The sequence below is a fragment of the Mirounga angustirostris genome, unplaced genomic scaffold (assembly GCF_029215605.1).
Source record: "Mirounga angustirostris isolate CCGP_5_RB_7025 unplaced genomic scaffold, mMirAng1.0.hap1 SCAF_13, whole genome shotgun sequence".
In the NCBI taxonomy this organism is placed as follows: domain Eukaryota; kingdom Metazoa; phylum Chordata; class Mammalia; order Carnivora; family Phocidae; genus Mirounga; species Mirounga angustirostris.
In genome coordinates, this window is record NW_026991721.1 from 762645 (window position 1) to 783129 (window position 20485).

At 65.6% G+C, this 20485-nt stretch overlaps 1 protein-coding gene across 1 annotated transcript; it reads right to left on the bottom strand.

Moving 5' to 3' along the window:
- Window positions 1–566: 566 nt before the first annotated feature.
- Window positions 567–19325, bottom strand: MUC6 (mucin 6, oligomeric mucus/gel-forming). Its single transcript, XM_064576417.1, has 35 exons — window positions 19049–19325; window positions 16119–16181; window positions 15449–15689; window positions 15254–15380; window positions 15043–15133; window positions 14851–14960; window positions 14494–14701; window positions 14178–14300; window positions 13747–13867; window positions 13481–13619; window positions 13273–13377; window positions 13081–13153; window positions 12855–12992; window positions 12482–12643; window positions 12300–12394; window positions 12080–12212; window positions 11745–11994; window positions 11606–11658; window positions 11403–11512; window positions 10807–10958; window positions 10520–10661; window positions 10326–10436; window positions 9750–9935; window positions 9433–9672; window positions 9194–9350; window positions 8954–9094; window positions 8731–8793; window positions 8245–8277; window positions 8018–8090; window positions 7170–7397; window positions 3642–6294; window positions 2996–3150; window positions 2764–2951; window positions 1083–1185; window positions 567–744 (listed from the first exon to the last, which is right to left on the bottom strand). The coding sequence occupies exons 1-35, from the start codon at window positions 19323–19325 to the stop codon at window positions 567–569; spliced, it is 7422 nt and encodes a 2473-aa protein (XP_064432487.1).
- Between the last annotated feature and the right edge of the window lie 1160 nt (window positions 19326–20485).

The following is a 20485-nucleotide window of genomic DNA, read 5'->3' on the forward strand; positions in this document are numbered from 1 at the left end:
TCACAGTCTGGGTGCTGGTGTTACTGCAGAGGCCAGCACGCAGGGTCCTGTACCTGTCACTCTGTGGGTGTGGGTTTGGGGGCTCACAAATGCCCCAGGTGTGTGGGAGACAACACAGGCAGAGCTCACGGGCCAGCCTCTGTGCGTTGAGCAATGCTGGTTTTTTTTTTAATTTTTTTTATTTGAGAGAAAGAATGAGAGAGAGCATGAGAAGGGGGAAGGTCAGAGGGAGAAGCAGACTCCCCGCCGAGCAGGGAGCCCGATGCGGGACTCGATCGCGGGACTCGATCCCGGGACCCTGGGATCATGACCTGAGCCGAAGGCAGACGCTTAACGACTGAGCCACCCAGGCGCCCCCCAGCCTGCTGGGCTTGGCCAGGGCCTGCAGTCCCTGCCTGGCAGCCCCCTTTCCTTCAGGTGCCCTGGTAAGCCACGTGCGAGGGCTCTTTGAGGCTGTGCCTTATGGAAGGAGAGGGGCTGCCAGGCACAGCAAGCCAGCGTTGGGAGGAGTGGTGGGGGTAGTGTGGGAACGGTGCTTTGTCCTCACACCTGGGGGGCTGTGTCCCCTAGTCCCCACAGCGCTGTGGGCTGCATGCACAGCTGCTGAGCATCTGTAGCGTGAGCACCAGCTGCTGGCCCTGCGCTTCAGGGTCTGAGCAGGGTAGCACAAACTGCTTCTGGTAGGAGCTGAGTGGGTGGCAGCAGCTGCAGTGGGTGTCCACCTGATTCGTGTGGGTGTTGAAGCTGCAAAGAAGCCGGAGCCAGGAGTGTGGGTCAGGGCCACCGCCCAGGGGTGCTCCTGTGTCTCCTGGACCACTCCAGAGCGAAGGGTGGGTACTGAGTCCCAGGCCGGCCCTCAGGGGCGTGCCCCACCCCTCCAGGCCCTTGCTGACCTCCCCAGCTCTCAGGCAGTCAGCGGAGTGTCTGCCTTTGCCTTTGCAGACATGATGGAGGTGGGGTGCTGGCTAAGGCTACCTGACTGGGTAGGATGCTGCCTGGGGCCAGGAACCTGCTCTTGGATGGGGCAGGCTCCAAGCTCCGGGCCCAGCCCTGTTTAGAGGCTGCTTGGGACCAGCACTCACCTGGCCGAGGAGGGACAGAAGCCCTCGCAGCGGGTCACTGTCACGTTGGCAGTGCACCCTCGGTACGTGACCTCCTCCTCAAGCTCCTTCACGTCGCAGACCCCTGGGAGATGAGAGAGGTGTGGTTAGGTGCCAGCTCCGGGGCATGGTTGGAGGGCTGACACAGACCTGACCCTGGGGACAGGACACATAAAGTGGGGATGAATGCAGTTCAGCTGAGTAAGGAGGGGCAGGTTGCAAGCTGCACAATTGCTAATATGAGACAAGTATCCCTTCCTGTTCGTGGTGGGGTCTCCCCTGGGCTCCCACCCCTGCACTCGGGCCCCGGCCCCGGGTGGTCTCCCCTTGTCCCAGCCCTGCTGACCTCAGACCTCACAGCTCTGCATGGGAACAAAGGCTGATGGGCTCTCATTTTGGGTATTCCTCCTGAGAGCTGGATACCCTGGGAGTCCCCCCAGGTCAAGGGTATTCTGAGCCCTGGTGGGCCACTCTCAGGCCCCTCCCACCATGGGCATGGGCGTCTCTGGTCTGCTGGGACCAGAGCCTGCCAGAGGGATGGGGGAAGGTCTGCATATCCCTGGAGGAGACGGAAGGCACCCCAGGAGCTCCCTGCAGGGGTCTGTGCTCTTCAACGGGCAGGGTGTGGACCCAGCCATAGATGCTGGCCTGCTGGCAAGCTGCCTTGGGCACCCTGGCAACAGGCAGAGCGGCACTGGCCTTAGGACCTGCCCATGTGGAGCTTAAATGAAAAAGCTAAGATGTTCCTGGGCAGAGACCGCCCAGTCTGACCTTTCTGCCCTGCCTGCCCTATGTGTCTGCTGGAGGTGGGGGCTCCCATTGCCCTCAGCTGTCCTCCGACCCCATCTCCTGCTTCTGCTCCCTCACCCCTCACCCCTCATCCCCTCCTCATGGACAGCCTGCACCCAGTCCTTGTCTCACGGAGGAAATCCATTACTGTGGACAGGCCTGCCTGGGGGATGGCAGGGGACATGTGAGGGGAACCCACAGTACCCTGGGGGTACTGTGCAGCAAACACCTGGAAGGGCGGGGAGGGGTGTCTCTGGAGGATAGGGGGGGCCTTGGCTGCTAGTCCTGCCTGCCACCCGTGGTCTCCTGGGGTGAGGCATGTACCTATTGGCCTTTCACTTTTCTCTCTGTTTCCTTAGGGAGGGTGGGAATACTTGAGTCCCAGGACCCCTGCCGCTCCTAAACTCCTGTGAGCTCGTGAGGGGGCAGCCCTGGAGGGCTTCTGAGGGAGTTGCCTCCACAGGAGGCCGGGACCATAGCAGGGGGTGTGAGGTGGGGGTAGGGCATGAGTGAACCAGGTACAGGGCAGGCATGCAGGCCCAGATGAGGAAAAGGGGGCCTCCCAGGGGAGGCCAGGCACCCCTTTTGGCCAGACTGGAGTGTATTAGAGAGGTGTTTAGAGAGGAGTGGGGAGAGGGGCTGGAGGCAGCTCAAGGAAAGCTGAGAGAACTGTCCTAAGGACTTGGGGTACACACAGAAGAGGGAGGCATGACTCAGTCCCTTCCTGCTGCTGGGAATGTTGGCGTTCTCAGATGCCAGAAGGACATGGGGATGGTCGGAGGGATGGGTGTGACCTCAAGACTGAGCACAGCGTGCCGTGCTGCCTGCTGACCTCAGGAGAAGCGAAGGCTTTATGGGGGAGAGAGCAGGTCACACTGCATGACGACCAGTGAGCCCCCGTCAGCAGTGTGCATGTTGGGCTGGGAGGCCGGCAGAGTGGGGAACGCGCTGAGAGGCAACAGCACAGCGCAGAAGTCATCGGGCGGTGTGAGGACAATGAAAGGCAGGGACTCTGTGGGAGTAGGCCACGGGCTCTCCAGAAAGATGCACAGCTGAAGGATGCTGTGCACGAAGGCGGCAAGGTGGGCTAGAGATATATCCCTTACCTGGAGAGCTGGGCGAAGGTGTCACCAGAGAGGAGATGGATGGTGCCCCAGTAGACAAGGTCCCTGTGGCACGAAGGGATGAGCTTCCATGGACAGAGGTCGAGCTGGCCAGGATCACGGTGGTTGGCACTCCAGTGGTAATAGATTGTCCAGTGCTGAGGTTAGTGACTGGAGAAGTCAGGATGGCTGTCACACCCACAGTGGAGGAAAAGAGACTGGAAGTAGGGTTTCGGGTGGTGAGAGTCGTAGACTGTGAGGTGGTAGAGTGGGAAGAGAGAGTGTGGGACATCGGGGTGCTGGGTGTGGTCCTGGGCAAAGAAGGAAGAATGCTGGTGCTGGGCAGGGAGACAGGTGTCCCAGGAAGAGGAGGCCTGGTGGGCAAATTAGAGGGGGGAAAGTTTTGGGTGGGCAGAGAAGAGGCTGAGGACAAGGTGGAGGTGGAGGTGCCTGGGAAAGAAACAAAGGAAGAAATGGAGGCTGTACTTGATGTACTTGGGAAGCCAAGGGAGGTCAGGGTGTGAATGCCAGAACTTGAGCTCGTGACCTGTGGAGAAGGAGAGGAGGGGCCTGTGTGCCTGGCAGTGGAGAGGGAAGAAGGGGTTCCCAGGTGTGATGGGGTGATGAGTCGGTTGGTAGTGGGAGTCACGGAGGACGTGGTAGAGGGGGCAACGTGCATGGAGACGGTGGACTCGGGGCGCGATGGGTTGGGCAAGGCAGTGGTCGTGCGGAAGGAGGTCTCCGTGGGGGGACCTGTCGTGTGGGCCGTGCTGGAGACAGCTGGCGTGGACGTGGAGTGAGAGGTGAGCGGCGTGTGTCGCTCGCTGCTGGTGGCCGTGGCCGTGGCGGTGTGCGTCACGGAGGTCAGGGTCCCCGTAGCAGGTGGCTCGTGGGAGACGGAGGGTGTGGGGGCGCTTGAGGTTTCGTGATGGATGGGTTCAGAAGTGTAAGACTGTCTGGAGGTGGAGGTTTTGGCTGTGCTGAGCGAGCTAGGGGTGTGCGTGGTCCAAGTGAGTGGCGGGGTCGTGTGCGTGGGCTCTGTCCCTGTGGTGGGGCCGTGTGGAGAAGGAGAGGAGGGGCCCGTTTGCCTGGCAGTGGAGGGGGAAGAAGGGGTCTCTGGTTGTGATGGGCTGATGACTCGGTGGGTGGTAGGAGTCACGGAGGACGTGGTAGAGGGGGCAACGTGCATGGAGACGGTGGTCTCGGGGCGCGATGGGTTGGGCAAGGCGGTGGTCGTCCGGAAGGAGGTCCCCATGGGGGGACCTGTCGTGTGGGCCGTGCTGGAGACAGCTGGCGTGGACGTGGAGTGAGAGGTGAGCGGCGTGTGTCGCTCGCTGCTGGTGGCCGTGGCCGTGGCGGTGTGCGTCACGGAGGTCAGGGTCCCCGTAGCAGGTGGCTCGTGGGAGACGGAGGGTGTGGGGGCGCTTGAGGTTTCGTGATGGATGGGTTCAGAAGTGTAAGACTGTCTGGAGGTGGAGGTTTTGGCTGTGCTGAGCGAGCTAGGGGTGTGCGTGGTCCGAGTGAGTGGCGGGGTCGTGTGCGTGGGCTGTGTCCCTGTGGTGGGGCCATGTGGAGGAGGAGAGGAGGGGCCCGTTTGCCTGGCAGTGGAGGGGGAAGAAGGGGTCTCCGGTTGTGGTGGGGTGATGACTCGGTGGGTAGTGGGAGTCACGGAGGACGTGGTCGAGGGGGCAACGTGCATGGAGACAGTGGTCTCGGGGCGCGATGGAATGGGAAAGGCGGTGGTCGTGCGGAAGGAGGTCCCCGTGGGGGGACCTGTCGTGTGGGCCGTGCTGGAGACAGCTGGCGTGGACGTGGAGTGAGAGGTGAGCGGCGTGTGTCGCTCGCTGCTGGTGGCCGTGGCGGTGTGCATCTTGGAGGTCAGGGTCCCCGTAGCAGGTGGCTCGGGGGAGATGGAGGGTGTGGGGGCGCTTGAGCTTTCGTGATGGATGGGTTCAGAAGTGTAAGACTGTCTGGAGGTGGAGGTTTTGGCTGTGCTGAGCGAGCTAGGGGTGTGCGTGGTCCGAGTGAGTGGCGGGGTCGTGTGCGTGGGCTGTGTCCCTGTGGTGGGGCCGTGTGGAAAAGGAGAGGAGGGGCCTGTGTGCCTGGCAGTGGAGGGGGAAGAAGGGGTTCCCAGGTGTGATGGGGTGATGAGTCGGTGGGTAGTGGGAGTCACGGAGGACGTGGTTGAGGGGGCAACGTGCATGGAGACGGTGGACTCGGGGCGCGATGGGTTGGGCAAGGCAGTGGTCGTGCGGAAGGAGGTCCCCGTGGGGGGACCTGTCGTGTGGGCCGTGCTGGAGACAGCTGGCGTGGACGTGGAGTGAGAGGTGAGCGGCGTGTGTCGCTCGCTGCTGGTGGCCGTGGCCGTGGCGGTGTGCGTCACGGAGGTCAGGGTCCCCGTAGCAGGTGGCTCGTGGGAGATGGAGGGTGTGGGGGCGCTTGAGGTTTCGTGATGGATGGGTTCAGAAGTGTAAGACTGTCTGGAGGTGGAGGTTTTGGCTGTGCTGAGCGAGCTAGGGGTGTGCGTGGTCCGAGTGAGTGGCGGGGTCGTGTGCTTGGGCTGTGTCCCTGTGGTGGGGCCGTGTGGAGAAGGAGAGGAGGGGCCCGTTTGCCTGGCAGTGGAGGGGGAAGAAGGGGTCTCTGGTTGTGATGGGCTGATGACTCGGTGGGTGGTAGGAGTCACGGAGGACGTGGTAGAGGGGGCAACGTGCATGGAGACGGTGGTCTCGGGGCGCGATGGGTTGGGCAAGGCGGTGGTCGTCCGGAAGGAGGTCCCCATGGGGGGACCTGTCGTGTGGGCCGTGCTGGAGACAGCTGGCGTGGACGTGGAGTGAGAGGTGAGCGGCGTGTGTCGCTCGCTGCTGGTGGCCGTGGCCGTGGCGGTGTGCGTCACGGAGGTCAGGGTCCCCGTAGCAGGTGGCTCGTGGGAGACGGAGGGTGTGGGGGCGCTTGAGGTTTCGTGATGGATGGGTTCAGAAGTGTAAGACTGTCTGGAGGTGGAGGTTTTGGCTGTGCTGAGCGAGCTAGGGGTGTGCGTGGTCCGAGTGAGTGGCGGGGTCGTGTGCGTGGGCTGTGTCCCTGTGGTGGGGCCATGTGGAGGAGGAGAGGAGGGGCCCGTTTGCCTGGCAGTGGAGGGGGAAGAAGGGGTCTCCGGTTGTGATGGGGTGATGACTCGGTGGGTAGTGGGGGTCACGGAGGACGTGGTAGAGGGGGCAACGTGCATGGAGACGGTGGACTCGGGGCTCGATGGGTTGGGCAAGGCGGTGGTCGTGCGGAAGGAGGTCCCCGTGGCGGGACCTGTCCTGTGGGCGGTGGTGGAGACAGCTGCCGTGGGCGTGGAGTGAGAGGGTAGTTGCCCTTGGGAGTTGCTTGATGTCGGTGCCTCTCGTGTGGTCGTCGTTGGCTCGGTCTTGTAGCTGATGTTGGTGTCCGGGAGTGTAGCGTGTTCTGTGTGCTTATTGTCTGCGGTCACATCGGTGTTGCGGGTCCTTTGGTGAGTGGTGGGCGCTGTGGAAACAGTGTGTGCCAATCAATGTTTTTGCTTGTGATTATCCTCACTGGACAACCCGTCCTGTCTGCTCTGTCTGTGCTGTGTCCTGCCCGTCCCTGGCCTCTTAGTGTCCCTGCTGGGGACGTCCCAGTGTTTTCTGAGTGTCCTGTCCCTGTAGTCTGTTTTGCCCCCCGCTGTCTTTCCCTGTGCTTGTTACCCCTTTGTAGCTTAGCCTCGTGAAGTGATTACGGGGGAGTTTCCTGTGATTCTTTGTGGCTCCTTTCCCCTCCCCAGTGTCAGGTGTTTGCTCTGTGTTTGGTGGGTCCTGCCTTTGGCCTTCAGGTGTGTTTCTTCTGATTGCTCTGGGAAGAAGGGGGCCGTGTTGCCTGCTCCGAGGGTGTGGGGACTGTGCTGTAGGTGTACTTGTGAGCGTTGCCGTGTCCTTGGGTCTGTGGTCACTTGGGGCGGGGGTGCTTGTGGTGGGTGGGTGCTCTCCTGCTATGGCCATGGAGAAGTGGAATGGAGTGTAGTTAGTGCGGTGTGCTTGGGGTTGGGTTTTGGGGGTGCCCCCTGCCTTTTGGACCAGCTTGGCCCGTGGAGCCCCACATGGACCCATACAGCTTTGGTGCGTTCCAGGCATATGTGCTTCTGCCCCTTTTTGGGGACAGTCATGTGGGGTGTGCTTACTTGGTGGGGGTCCTGTATACGTTTCTGAAGTTCCTGGGGTCTGTGGTAATGCTGTGCTGTGCTCTGTGGACTGAGCTGTGGATTGTGCTGCTGAGCTGCGTGTGGATGCTGTGGAGTTCGTTGTGGCCTGTGTCGCTGTGGGTCCTGTGGCCGTGGACTTGAGAGTGGCCGTTGGGGCTGGTGCCGAAGTGGCCCGTGTGGCGATGGCAGAGAGGGTTCGCGGTGAGTCTGCAGGGAGCAGTGCTCAGAACATTCCTCCAGAGCCCTCCGCGCTTTCCCGCTGAATCTGAGCTCGCTGCCCCCGCTGTACCCCGTGGGAGGCGTGTGCCTTCCCCCAGCCGACCCCCTGGCCTCCCTGGCTGGCCCTGGCTTGAGTGGCCACAGTGGTGTTTTCAGGGACCCCATGCTTGCTGGGCCACCGCCTCCCTGTCCACCCACCCTTGCTAACAGGGTGAATGTCTCATTCCCCCGTGGTTTCCGGGAAGCTGGAAGGGGTTCTGCTGCGTGGGGGGGGGGGGGCGGGCTCCCAGGGATCCTCGAGGTGGCCCGTCCTATGTGTTTTCTATCAGGAGTATCAGGCAGCAAAGAATGGTCACATTCTGTGACAGGTTATCCTCAGAAAAAGCCTTTCATGGAAACCGAGCTCCAGTCCCAAGCACAGGGGACTCTGTGTCTGCGAAGGAGCTCAGTGGAACGTTCTCTCGGGGGCAGTGTGGGCCCCGGTCCGTCACCCTGAGCTCCCTGTCAGCCCTGCTGTTGTCCAGGGCTGCCCGGGGCGGCGGTTGCGGTGGGCCTGCTGGGGGCAGGCTCTGTGTGCCCCCTCCCCCCTGACTTCCTGGGGTCGGTACCTGCTGCTCCCTCCGTGCAGAGTGGCCCCAGGGGCAGCCCAGGCTCGGTGTCCGCCCCAGCCCACACCCGGTGCTGGGGACACAGGGACGGCAGTGTCGGTGGCCAGGGCCCTGGGCACCCAGGTGCCCGGCAGACACAGCCTGGGCTGGCCAGGGGCCATCCTGCCGAGCCAGGCTAGAGCTGGCGGTGGGCCTGCTTCACCTTGGCACCTAGTGTGTGTAGTCACCTGTGGTGGGCCTTGGCGTGGTGGGCGGCGACACTGCAAGGAGAGGGGCAGTCAGGAGCGCTGCCCCCGCCCAGCTGAGGACCCAGGGGGGCGGAGCCGCCACAGAGGGGCCTGGGCGCCTGCTCCTGGTCCCCGTGCCCATCTCTTGCCCTGTCCCATCCCACCGTAGTCAGCGATCCAGGCGAGCTGGTGCTGAATCCCCAGCGGCTTGCTGCTCTGTGCCCACACACCCCAGCGGGATGGCAGGGTCGGGTCTGCCCTGGGGCCGCTGATGATTGGGAAGGGGAAGAGAGGGGAGGCTGGTGCCTTTCCTGTTTCTGCTGCCCCGGCCCCGGTTGCCTGGGTCCCTGGGAGTCTCCGCACCCGAGGGCATGTCCTGTGGGGCGTCTGCCGGGAGGCTGGCCTCAGGTCTGTGTGGGGGCTGGCCGCTCCAGCCAGAGGCTGGTGGGTGTGGGGCGTGGGGCCTGGGCGGCGTGCGGGGCTTACCGCAAGGAACGCAGCTCCCCGTGTTGTGGTCGAAGTACTCGTGCTGGGAGCAGTTGTAGCAGCCTGGAGAGGGGGTGGCACAGAGGGTGACGGGGAGGCCCCTCTCCCCTGCCTGTCCACGCCCAGTCCCCTGCCTCTGCCCGAAGCCTGGATGCAGGGCCCCCTCCGGCACACCCCCAGACTCCGACCCGCCCTCCTGCAGGCCGCGCTCTCTCGGCCGTACCTTCGGTATTGGTGTCTGGGAGGCTCTGTGGGTGCTCAGGGCAGAGGCACGGCTGGTAGTGCCACGTGCAGTTGGCCTCCTGGCCGTACCGGTATGCGCCGTCCCCCTGCGCGTGGGTGTTGTAGAAGTCACAGTAGACGGCTGGTAGAAGGGGCTCGTGTCAGGCCCTCGGCGTGCGGGCCGGGGGCCCAAGCCCGCACCCGTGCCCGCCCCGGAGAGTGGGCCTGGGCGGGCACTCACGGCAGAAGTCCGGCGTCCTCCAGTCCACGCACACGCCCTTGTCCAGGCAGGCCTTGGCGTAGGCGGCCACCGCGTCACAGAGGCACTCGCAGTCCCCGCGTGTGTCACAGCCACACGCGTCTTGCACACAGGCCTCGTAGTAGGGCAGGCGGTACACCTGCGGGAAGGGGCCCTCAGTGCCTGCCCCGCGGCCCGCGCTGCGCTGGGAGCCGGGTCGCGGGCCCCGAGGGCGGGCCCACCTGGCTGTGGCAGGCGGCGAAGGTGGGGCTGTTGATGATGCTGCACTTGCGCTCTGCCCAGCTGCGGCGGAACGTGTTGAGGCTGCAGGGGTCCAGCGCGAGGCTGGTGTCCCCGCACAGCGGGCTGTCCTTCCACGAGTTCACGAATTCCAGCTCACTGGATGCCACGTAGTTGCTGCGTGTCTCAAAGTCGTCCTTCATGTTCCCGTTGTAGTTACCACACAAGCCGCACAGCGCATCCTGTGGGGGGGCTGGCGTCAGGCCGGGCGCTGCCCCTGCCCCGCGGATGGCCCTGGGCCTTGGGGCGGCCCCGGTACCTGGGTGGTACGCGTAATCCTGATGAAGACAGTCATGCGCTTGTTCCAGACGAGGGTCATGTTGTACCTGTTGCCGATGGCGACGTCCAGCACCAGGTTCAGGGACCCGGTGTTGACCCGCAGGCGCACATGGGGGTCCTCCCCGCGGACCGTGTAGTTCCTGTCCGCCAGCACGACGGACAGGCCCTGTGGGGCGGGGCTGTCACGCGGCTGCCTGTCCCTCGTCCTGGCAGCCGCTGGACGTCGGTGGGCTCTGCGTGCCCTGCCCAAGCTGTCTGAGGCAGGGCGGACCCCATCTGTTAAGGGAGCGTGTGGGCCTGTGCCTGCCCAGGGCTGTTCTCCGCTGGGGGCCTGCCCTCTAGAAACTGCCCTTGGCAGAACGTTCCAGAACATGGTGGAAACTGCACCAAGGGCCGAGGGTCAGGTTTCTGGGAGAAGCCCTTCCCTTCGCACGGCTGTCCAGCCCCAGGAGACACTGCTGCCCGCCATGCAGACGGGGGGCCTGGGGGCACCAGGAGGCCAGGACGTGGGGGTCCGGGGGCTGAGGTGTGGGGAGACCCTACCCGACCCACTCACCCCCAGGAAGATCTTGATGGCCCGGGAGCAGGTGACGCCTGACTTGCCACACACAACGTTCTCCGTCAGGACCTTGAAGGTGGGCTGCGAGTTGTTGGCCCCGCAGCCGTCCTGTGGGGACGCGGGCGCTGAGGAGGAGCCCGCCTGCTGGCCCCTGGGGTCCCCACGCCCCACGGCCCAGGGTGGGGCCTTACCGTGGTCAGGATGTACCCACAGCTGCCGTCGAACATGAAGCGCTGACCGTCGAAGGTGACCACGTGGCCCTCCCCGTAGAGGGTGCAGGTGGATGAGCAGCGGGTGCTCTGCCAGCAGACCCATTTCCCCCTGGAGCAGGTGCTGGGGGGGAGGTGGGCCATCGTGGGGCTTCAGGGGGACCGCGCCACACGTGCATTCCCACTGGACCCTGACCTTGGTGGGGTTGCTGGGGCACCCCAGGGACAGCCGTGGGCCGCCGGGGCTCCGGGCTCAGGCTGTGGCTCACCATGTCTTACAGTCGGTGTGGAGCTGGGCGCCCCGGGGGTAGGAGACCCCCGCAAACTCGCACGGACATTCCTCGGGGGGTACGCACTGCCCGGGGGCGTTCTCGTAGAGCCCCTTGGCACAGACACAGCCAGGCTCGCACTTGGTGGGTACCTGCAGGGAGAGGGTCAGTGGCCCCTGGGAGGGTGGCTTCGCCTACTGCTGCCATCGCCCCGGGCCCTTCGGAGACACCCGATACTCCTCCCTGTATGTTCCCGGTGTCCGCCCCTGCTCCAGGCCCCTCAGCAAAGCCACCAGGCAGGTTCTGGTGCTTCTGTGTCACTCCTGAGCTTGTGCCCCCCCCCCAGGCCCACAGTCCTCGGGGAGGCCCCCCCCACAGGCACCCCCACCTTCCAGCCGCCAGAGCCACTGCTGAGCCTCTCGGCCCCCTTTGGGCACCGGCCACCCTCATCACAGGTGACAGGGACAGATGGACAGCGTGGCCCTACCCTCCGGGGGGTTTGTGAAAACCCTCTCACGGTCCAGGGAGAGGCCCTGGGCGTGGCTGTCTGGTGGCGAGTGCCCTCTGCGGAGTGCCCTTGCCCCTCCAAGCCTTACGCAGGGGGTGCCGGTGGCCAGCATTTGACATGTGGGGGCACAGGCCGCCCCAAATGTGTTCTCCGAGGACTCGCCACAGGCCTGGAAGGTCTTGGGGGCCGAGCAGTTTGCTGCAGGGAAGGGGGCAGAGCTGGGGTGAGGTGGGCTCGGAGGGTCCGCCACACCGGGCAGCCCAGCCCGCCGGCCTCAGTGCAGCTACGTACCCAGGAGCATCTGTGGGCGCCCCGGGCAGCGCAGCCTGCCGTGGACGCACTGGCTGCAAGAGGTAGGCTGTGTGAGCGCCCTGGGTCCGGGCTGGGGGCTGCCGGCCGGGCGGGCCGGCCCCGGGAGCCCCGTGCTCACCAGATGACGCCGTGGACCATGGCGGACTGGTCAGCCAGGAGGTACTTGCTGCTGTCCAGGAGGCAGGGGCACTGGGCCTTGCGCACGCACTGGGCCTTGTGGTTGAGGTAGGTGCCCTCGGGGCAGTTGCAGCCGTCCACGGGCACGGCACTCGGATGGCACTCGGCGGCGCGGTCAGACAGTGACAGGCACGTGCGGCCGCAGGCCCGGATGTCATAGCCGAACGTCTGGTTGCCCATGCAGGGGGTGGCTGCGGGGGGACTGGGTCAGGCCCTCAGGGGATGCTGCGTGCCTCTGCCCCCCCCCCCCCCCCGCTTGCGCCCGCCGGCACGCACTGCAGTTGTCCACGCTGCTCCTCCAGCCCCTCAGCGGGATGCCGTGGGCAGCGCACGTGCGGGCGTAGTCACTCAGGGCGGCGCACACGTGTGGGAGGGTCTCCTCATAGTTGCAGGCCTGGTACACGCACCTCTGCGGTGGACACGGCTTGTTCGCTGGGCGTCCGTGCCCCCCGGCCCCCAGGGCCCGCCCCCTGGGGTCCCTGCTGGCCCTGCCCACCTTGTAGAAGGGCCTGGGGTTCACCGTGGCGTGGCACCTCTCGAACACTGTGCCGTCCCTCACCAGCACTGAGCAGTGGGTCTCTGCACACACCTCTGGGGGGACGGGGGAGGCATGGGTCTCTCGCTCACCCGGCCTGGGCCTCGTGCCCACCCACAGACCTCCCAGGGCCCGGCACTCACTGTTGAGCTGGCTCATGGAGCAGGGGTCTGTCTCGCGCTCCAATGAGGCCGGGCAGTTCCCCGTCCGCCAGGAGTCCACGAAGAGCGAGGCGGTGCCCTCCACGATGCCCGTGCTGGCCATGAAGTCATCCGTCGTGTCCCCATTGAAGGTGCCACAGAGCCCTGTACCAGCCGGGCCGTGAGGGGGGCCAGCCTGTGCTCCTGCCCTGCCCTGCGCTCTGAAGCCCCTCTCCTCCCGTCACCATGCCTGGGGCACGAGGCTGTCACCAGCCCCAGGAGGGCCAGCCTGGGGTCGTGAGTGCTGGACGTGCAGGGCTCTCTTGGGCCTTTTCTCTGCTGTGGCCACACTGGGCAGGGACAGGGAGGGGCTCACCTCTGGTCTGGCCTCTGAACTGGGGCCCGACAGTGACATACACCTGGAACACGGGCTCTAGCTGGATCACGAGCTCCAGGCCGAAGGTGGTGGTCATCTGGAGGTGGGTGGACGTCTGCCTGAAGACTGTGATGTTGCCTGGGGGGAGAGGGGGCTCAGGAGGCAGCCTGCTTGGGGACTCTGGCCCAGTGAGGACCTAGGTGCCGGGCAGGGGCTGAGGACATACGAGTCTTGTACGGTAGCCACTTGGTGTTCCCGTTGTTGGTGAGGACCTCGTCCCGAGAAATCACGATTTTGTCCTAGAGGGAGGGTGGCCCGAGTCACAGGGGTGCCAGGAACAGGGGGAGGCCTCCCCTCCTGCAGGCCCGGCGGGACACAGCGGGGTGGGTGCAGCATCCGCGTGGCGGGGTGGTCTTACCTCTCTGGACATGTAGATGACGGCAGCTAGGGCCGTCTCCGAGGGAGAGTACCCAGACTTGTCGTATGAGGCCACGAGGGAGCCCCCGTCGGGGAGCTGTGGGCTCTGGGAGGGGGGTGAGGCTTAGCCCAGGTGGCCGCGGGTTGTCCTTGTGACCCCCCCTGCGGTCACCCCTTGGGGCGGGCCCCCCGGTAGTGGCGTGTCCTACCTGGAGGAGGGTGTAGGTGCAGGCGCCATGGAAGCGGTAGGGCCGGGCGTCGAACGTGGTGACGAAGGAGCTGCCTTGTAGGGAGCAGTGCCGGGGGCAGGGCTGCTCTGTGCACGTCCAGCGGCCCGTGGTGCAGTGGCTGCAGGCGGGGAGGGCTCACCCAGATGGCACCCCCAGACGCTCCAGACTGGGGCTGCCCCAGGACCCCTGTGTCCCCCCTCATCCCCATCCTGCCCACCTGCCCTTGCAAGCTGCCCTGCACTTACCAGGTCTGGCAGGCAGCTGTCACGACCTCCCCGGGGGCGTAGACCACCCCGTTGAGCATACAGGGGCACTGGGTGATGGGCACGCAGGTGTGGTTTTTGGAGACATCATCAAGAACCATCCCTGCGGGAGACGGGTTTCCTGGACCTGTGGCTAGATGCCCCACCACCCCCGCACTGGCAGCCCTTTGTGCCCGTGTGCTCAGACCCACGTGCTGCTCCTGGTTGGATCAGATCCCACGTCTTCCTAGCGATCTCTTGGACCCGCAGCCACACCATCCCACTGCCCCGCCGCAGGGCCCGTGGGGTGGGGGCAAGCCCTTCCCTTCCCTGGGGCGGGACAGGCCTGGCTCTGTTGTGCTGGGGTCAGGTAGTGGCCTAGCCTCGGTCTCCGGTGAGTTTCGAGGGGCCCCGGGGGGAGCGGTTGCCCTCACCTTCGGGACAGAAGCAGCCGAAGGTGCAGAAGCTGGAGCAGGTGTGCTGTGGGTTGGAGCAGGTCTTGATGCAGGGCTCGCCGCATTCCTGGTACACCTGGTTGGCCGGGCATGGGCCCACAGCTGCAGGCACATGCAGCCTCTGTGACGGGGCCGGGGTGCTCCAGCGCCCCCGCCACCTGCCCTGCCCCCGCCAAGGACGCAGCCCCGCCCTCCTTCGCCCAGTCCCCTTCCAGCTCACAGACGAGGCGGGGTCGGAGCCTGGGGGTCGGTGCCTGGGGCCCTGGCCCTCCCTGCCGCCCTTCCCAGCACTCACAGCAGAGGCCAGGGCCGCGCCAGCTCCTGACAGCCTGGCCAGCCACACGGCACCGGCGCGAGTACTCGGACAGCGTGGCACAGCTGCAGTTCCACTGGCCTGGCAGGACACACTCGGCCATGTCCGCCTGGCAGCTCAGCATGAATGGCTCTCTGGGCACGTTGCACTCGGGGGCCACCCGGGTCAGCAGCTCGGTGCAAGTCTGGGCCTGGGCAGAGGACCACGCGGGTCACGGGGGTCAGGGCCACCCCCCACACCGGCCTCGGAAGCCTGGGGGCGTTGTTGGCCTCGGAGACCCTGTCAGACCTCGGGGGCCAGCCCCCGCCGTGGCTGAAGGGCTCCCAAGGCCCCACGTACGTGCTCTGCCTGTGGGACCTGGGGGCTGGTGACGGGCGTGTATGTGCAGATCTCCCTGGGGTCATCCAGCGTCTGGAGGGCAGCGTACATGTGCGGCTCCAGCAGTTTGCCTGGGGGGGTGGGGTGGGGTGGGGTCGGGTCAGCACCGTGGGGGCCGGGCTGCAGGGACTCTGGGCCCCAGCCCCCTCCTACCTTCCTCGCTCAGGAACTCGTCGGTCTGCTTGCCATTGAAGTCCCCACAGAGACCACACAGCTTGCCCATGTGCCGTTTCTCCACGAGCACCTGTGGGTGGGCAGGTGGGCACTGCCGTCAGGGCGCCCCAGGACCCTCGCCCACCAACAAAGCCCAGGCAGGCTGCTGGATTTGGACCACCCAGCCCGCCGCCGCCGCCAGCGTCCTCACCAGCAGGTGACTGCCCGGGCCCCACATGACCACCAGCTCCAGCTCTAGCTGCTTGGCCACCAGCTGCACACTCTGGCCAAAGGGTGTGATCTGGAGCCCGTTGCTGGAGTAGGGCAGGCTGACGACCCTGCGGGACAGAGTGGTCAGGGGCCGCCCCCCGGCTCCCCAGCCTCCCACCCCAGCCACGTGGCCTACCCCACATCCTTCACGGAGATGACTGCCTTCTGCACGGTGACCACAGAGGCCCCCAGCTCCACAATGAGCCGGGAGATGTTCCCGCTGGGCCCGCGCCGTAGCTGGACACTGAAGGTGGACGGTGCGTCCTTGCAGATGGCTGCAAAGACGTAGTTGCAGGTTCCCGGGAAGTCATACACATGGCCGTCGAAAGTGGAGAAGTGGCCGGCCCCCCATGTGGAGCACTGACCCTTGTCTGGAGCTGTGGAGGCAGTGGGCAGAGTCTTGGAACCCTGTGCCCGCCCTGGTCGGTGGGGCAGGCCTGGGGGGTCCTGACCCCATGAGCTGGGCCCCCGGGGAGCCCATGCTGGCCTCCCAGGTTCCAGGTGCTTCCGGGTTGGGCAGGAAAGAGCCCCTGCCCCCCACCCCCCCCCAGTGCCAGCCCCGCTGTGGGCTGGGTCTGCCTCCCATCCCAAGCCCCTGTCTCGGCTGGGGTCTGTAGGACCTGCACGGGGCCCCCAGCCCTCCTGGCAGCCCGGGCTTGTTTCCCGTCCGGGCGAGGGGCTGGCTAAGTCTTCCCGGGGCTGGATCCCCCTCATGGAAACCCCGGGCCACGGCCACTCTGTGGTAGGGCCGTGGCACAGGGGCTCTGGGTGACTCTGGAGGACGGGAGGCTGCCTGTGGCCCTCACCTGTGGGTGGGGAGTCCTGCAGCCTCCGGAGGCCTGGGTGCACAGAGGAGGTTTCATTTAGACCTGTGTGGACGGGGACTGTGGTCAGTGATGGCGCCGCCCGCCTTCCCCCTCGGTGGGCAGTGTGTCGGCCTGGAGCGAGGCGCCGGCCGTCAGGCCTGGGCCTGGCTCTTCACGGCCCTCTGACTAGCCCGGTTCAGCTGCTCATTCGGGCACTAGCCGGTCACGTCTGCATGGGATCCCTGCGCATGTGGAATGGCAGGACGCCAGGGCCTGAGGGTGAGGGGATGCCCGTCGCCAATGCTGGACGGTTGGAGCGGCCCCTGGGGGGGAGGGCGAGAGGTGTGCGGCCGTCTGCCGGTCCTCTGGGCGGAGTGGGGGCAGGGGTCCCCGGGCCTGCAGCACCCACTGGTCTGCCTGCCAGGCTCCCGTCACTCGGTACCTGCTCATCCCCCACATGCTCCAGGCTTCTCTGGGGTTTGAAAAGGGGACCCCCCCCCGCCCCCGCAGGACAAACAGGCAACCCTGACAGGCCGGGATCCAGGCAGTGCTGGCTCCTGGGTGGGCTCCTGTGGGTCTGGGGTTCATGTGGACCACAGGGGTGCTTATTGTAGGTGGGGGGCCCTGCGCTGGGAGGGGCCTGGTGGGCTTTGAGCAGGAGGCGGTGGGAGACCTGGGGGAGGGTGTGCGGGCACCTGACAGCGCAGGGCTGGGGTTGGCATGCAGCTGTCCCGGCGGCACCCCACCCCTGTGCTCCCAGGGGTGAGGTCTGAGGCTCCCCAGTGGGCTTCTCCTCTACCAGGCTCTGAAAGTGGTTGCTTTCCGGCTTCCTTCTTCCCAGACAGTCCTCCCGGCCCCTGCCCTGGTCGGCGCTCCCATCCTCCAGACCCTGTGGAGCCCTCAATTCTGCCATGGCTCCCGCCTGGTTCAGCAGCCCATGTGGCTCTTGGGGTCCTGACCCTGCCCACTCCCCCACCCTGCTCAGCAGTGTTCATGGGTCTCGGCGTGATGCCAGGGAACAGGGACAGTGGCCCGGCAGCCCAGGGGTCCCCAGATGGCTGTGTTGCTCCCCTGTTCCAGTGGGCCAGTGACACTTGGTTCTGAGCCTCCTGCCTCCGCAGTGCCTACCATGTGGGTCCCTGTCTCTGCCCCTCCTCAGCTCGCGACCCGCCCCCAGGACGCTTCCAGTTGCCTCCAATGCCCGCCCCCGGTGGGTCACTCCCTGGTCCCCACTTGCAGGGACTACTGCACCACTCTTCTTTGTCACCCAGCCTCACGGAGCCCTGGCGGGTGGGGCCGTCCTTTGCTGTCTGAACAGTGCCAGGCCCCCGCCCTGCCCCGCCCCCCCCTGCCCTGCCCGCCGCCCCCCCCCGCCCCCCGGCAGCGCTCAGGGGCCAGCCAAGGGATGGTGTGTACTTCCCACTGGGAATCTCAGAACAAGCAATGATGCTTGCCTTGGTCCCCCCCGGGTCCAGCCTTTCTCAGCCCCTGGACTGGACAGAGAGCCTCCGGGGCACATGCTCTTCCTTCTGCACACTTGGGCACCCTGCCTGCCCCTTCCCGTCTGGTGCCACCCCAGCCTGGCTCAGGGGCCTCTGCCCCTCACCTGCCTCAAGTTCCAGGCACCCCAAGGCTCCTGCGTCTGACCTTGTGCTTTTTGAGCCTCTGGTTCAGGAGGCCAGAGCCCGCCTCTTCCTCCTGCACCATTACCAAATCGGTGCTCAAAGGGCGCTGGCAGAAATGTGGCCAGGCCCTGTCCCTCCCCCTCTGCAGCACTCCCACGGCTCAGCAAAGCTGCAGCCCCTCGCCATACCCGTATCCCACCCCGGCTGGCTTCTAGGTGCCTCCCTTCTTGTCCTGATTCTGGGTCCAGGTCTCAGAGGGGATGGGCCCAAGCAGGGCAGAAGTCCTGAGCGCTCAGAGCCACAGGCTTCATGGGAGGGAAGGGGTGGGGAGGGCCCAGGGGAGACCCGCTAGGCTCAGGAGTTCATAGCCCACCCCTAGTGCTTGGGTCCAGGCTGTGGAGCAGGTTTGGGAGTCAAGGCTGGGGGTGGGGCCACCGAGGAGCGGGCAGTGGGCCAAGCATTACGGAGAGAGAAGAGACACGTCCTGCTGGGCTCTCCGGCAGATAGAGGAGATGCAGAGGGCTTGATGCCTGCCGTCAGCGAGAAGGGGTTTCTCTCTGGGCCACCGTGGGATCCCTTGGGGCTAGCCCCTTCCCAGGCTTGGGTGCAGGGGCTGCCCTCAGCCTGTGGCATCATGGTGCCTGGGGTGGTTAGCAGAAGGGACCGGGGGCTGGGGGTAAGGGGAGGACAGAGGGGACCCCTGCTCCATGGGCTTGGTGGGCAAGACTGGGTGGGCTCTAGGGTGGGGTGGTCCCTTCCGAGTCTCTGCAAAATGGTGGTGGTCCTGGGCCCTAGCATGTGTTCCCTTTGGCCCCCTTTGTTTAATCCGTATGGTAGCCACATGAGTGGGAGATGTTTCCTCCACTGTCATAGATGGGGAAATTGAGGCCCAGAGCCCACGAGGCCCCTGCCCTGCTCCCTACACCCTACAGCCCTCCCAGGACCCAGGGCCCAGTGGGGAGAGCCCCCAGCAGTGTCCTGCCCAGCGTGCCCGTGTCCCACTGTACCCACTATTGTTGAGGAGACCCTGTGTCCCTGAGGACCCCCTGTCCCATGAAGCCCGGCATCCTTCTTCCCTGGCCACTGTGCCCGGGGCAGGGGTGAGTGGTGGCCTGTGCACGGGCTGAGCTGGGCTCCGAGCCGGCTCCCTGACAGAGACCCTGGCCTTGGCCAGTGTGGGACGGCTACAGGGCGGGGAGGGGCCTCTCATCCATCGGTGTCCTGGTGGCCAGTTGATGAGGCAAAAAGGGACCCTCGGAGGGCTTCTGTCTGCCCCCACGGTGTGGCCAGTGGGCCCCCACTCACCAGCGCCGAGCAGGGCCCCCCCACAGGAGAGAAGCAGCAGCAGCTGAGGCCCGAGCATGACGGTGGAGAAGAGAGGTCGCCGCTGGACCCGGCCCCTCGCGCCTCGGGACTGTGTCGGCTCCGCCCCCAGAGTGGCCAGCCCTGGATGCCTTATGTAGGGGCTGCAGGTCCTGCCCTGGCCGCACCCACTGGGCGCAGTGGTGGCCAAACAGGATCTTGGGCGCTGTTTGATCAGGACTTGGCCTTTGGAAAGCTCCTTGGTGGACAGCAGCCCCATTATCACTGGCCTCCGGGCAGGGACCGGCACAGACCCTCTGCAGACGTGACCTGCGTGTGCTCTGGGCTGAGATGGCTGGGGCCGTCCTGGGGGCGGTTCTGGAGGATCTGCATGGGCACCATCAGCCACAGCTTGGGGCCGAGAGGCGTTTGTCCTGGGCATGTGGGGGAGACCCCGGGCACCCCTCCGCCCCTGTGGGGGGAGCCCAAAGTGCTAGGGGGGAAGGGGCAGCCCAGAGTGGTCATGCTGTACCCAGAAAGGCCCCCAGGCCTGTTTTCTGACGCCCAGGGCTCCGAACTGCTTGTAGGCGCAGGAGCAGAGGTGGAGTGGCCGCGGGGGTCCCGTCTGGGAGGGCGTCTCTGTGGGGGCTGTGTGCCAGCCTCAGGGTGCCGACCTCCCCGGTGGAGAAGCGGAGCCATGCGCACCAGCCCTGGGAGAAGGACATGGCTCCTGGGGGGCAGCATCTCCGGAAGCAGGGAGTGGGGCGGGACACATGCCAGTGTCATGAGGCTGAGGCCCGGGATGAGAGCAAAGGTCGAGGTCATGGTCAAGGTAAGGTCAGGAGGAGGGTCACGATCGGGGAGGGTCAGGGTCAGGGAGGTAGGGTCAGCAGGTGTGAGTGTTTCGGATCCTGTGGGATCCTCTAGCATTTGGGGAACAGGTGTGGGTCTGGTGACTCTCCAGGGCAGGCTGGTCCTAAGTGGGAGCCTGTGCGGGAGCCTGGGGCCCTGGTCCGGGGGCTCCCCCTTTCCTGAGGTTCTGGCTCCACAGAGACTTGGGGTGCAGGAACCCCACCTGCCCCTGAGGACCCCCCAGGGCTGGGGGGCTGCATCTGCCTCACAGACCGCCTCCTGCCCTAGACCCCCAGCTGCAGAAACCAGTAGATGCCCTGTGTTTTCCTTGAATAAACTTCAGTTTTAATACCACATTGTTTTAACGGAGAACTGCACGCAGCGGGCAGCTGGCCCTCGCCATGTGGAGGGGACGTCCCCGGGCGTGATAGGCACTCCTGTTCCCTCCTTCACTCAGAAGCAGAGGTGGACGGGGAGGGGGTGGTTCCCAGACACTCTCCTGGGTGCCCTGCGCTGGAACCTCCCCAGCTGGGGTCACTGCAGCAAGGAGTCTGTGCACCCAGCTTGGGGGTCTCTGTCCAGGCTCCG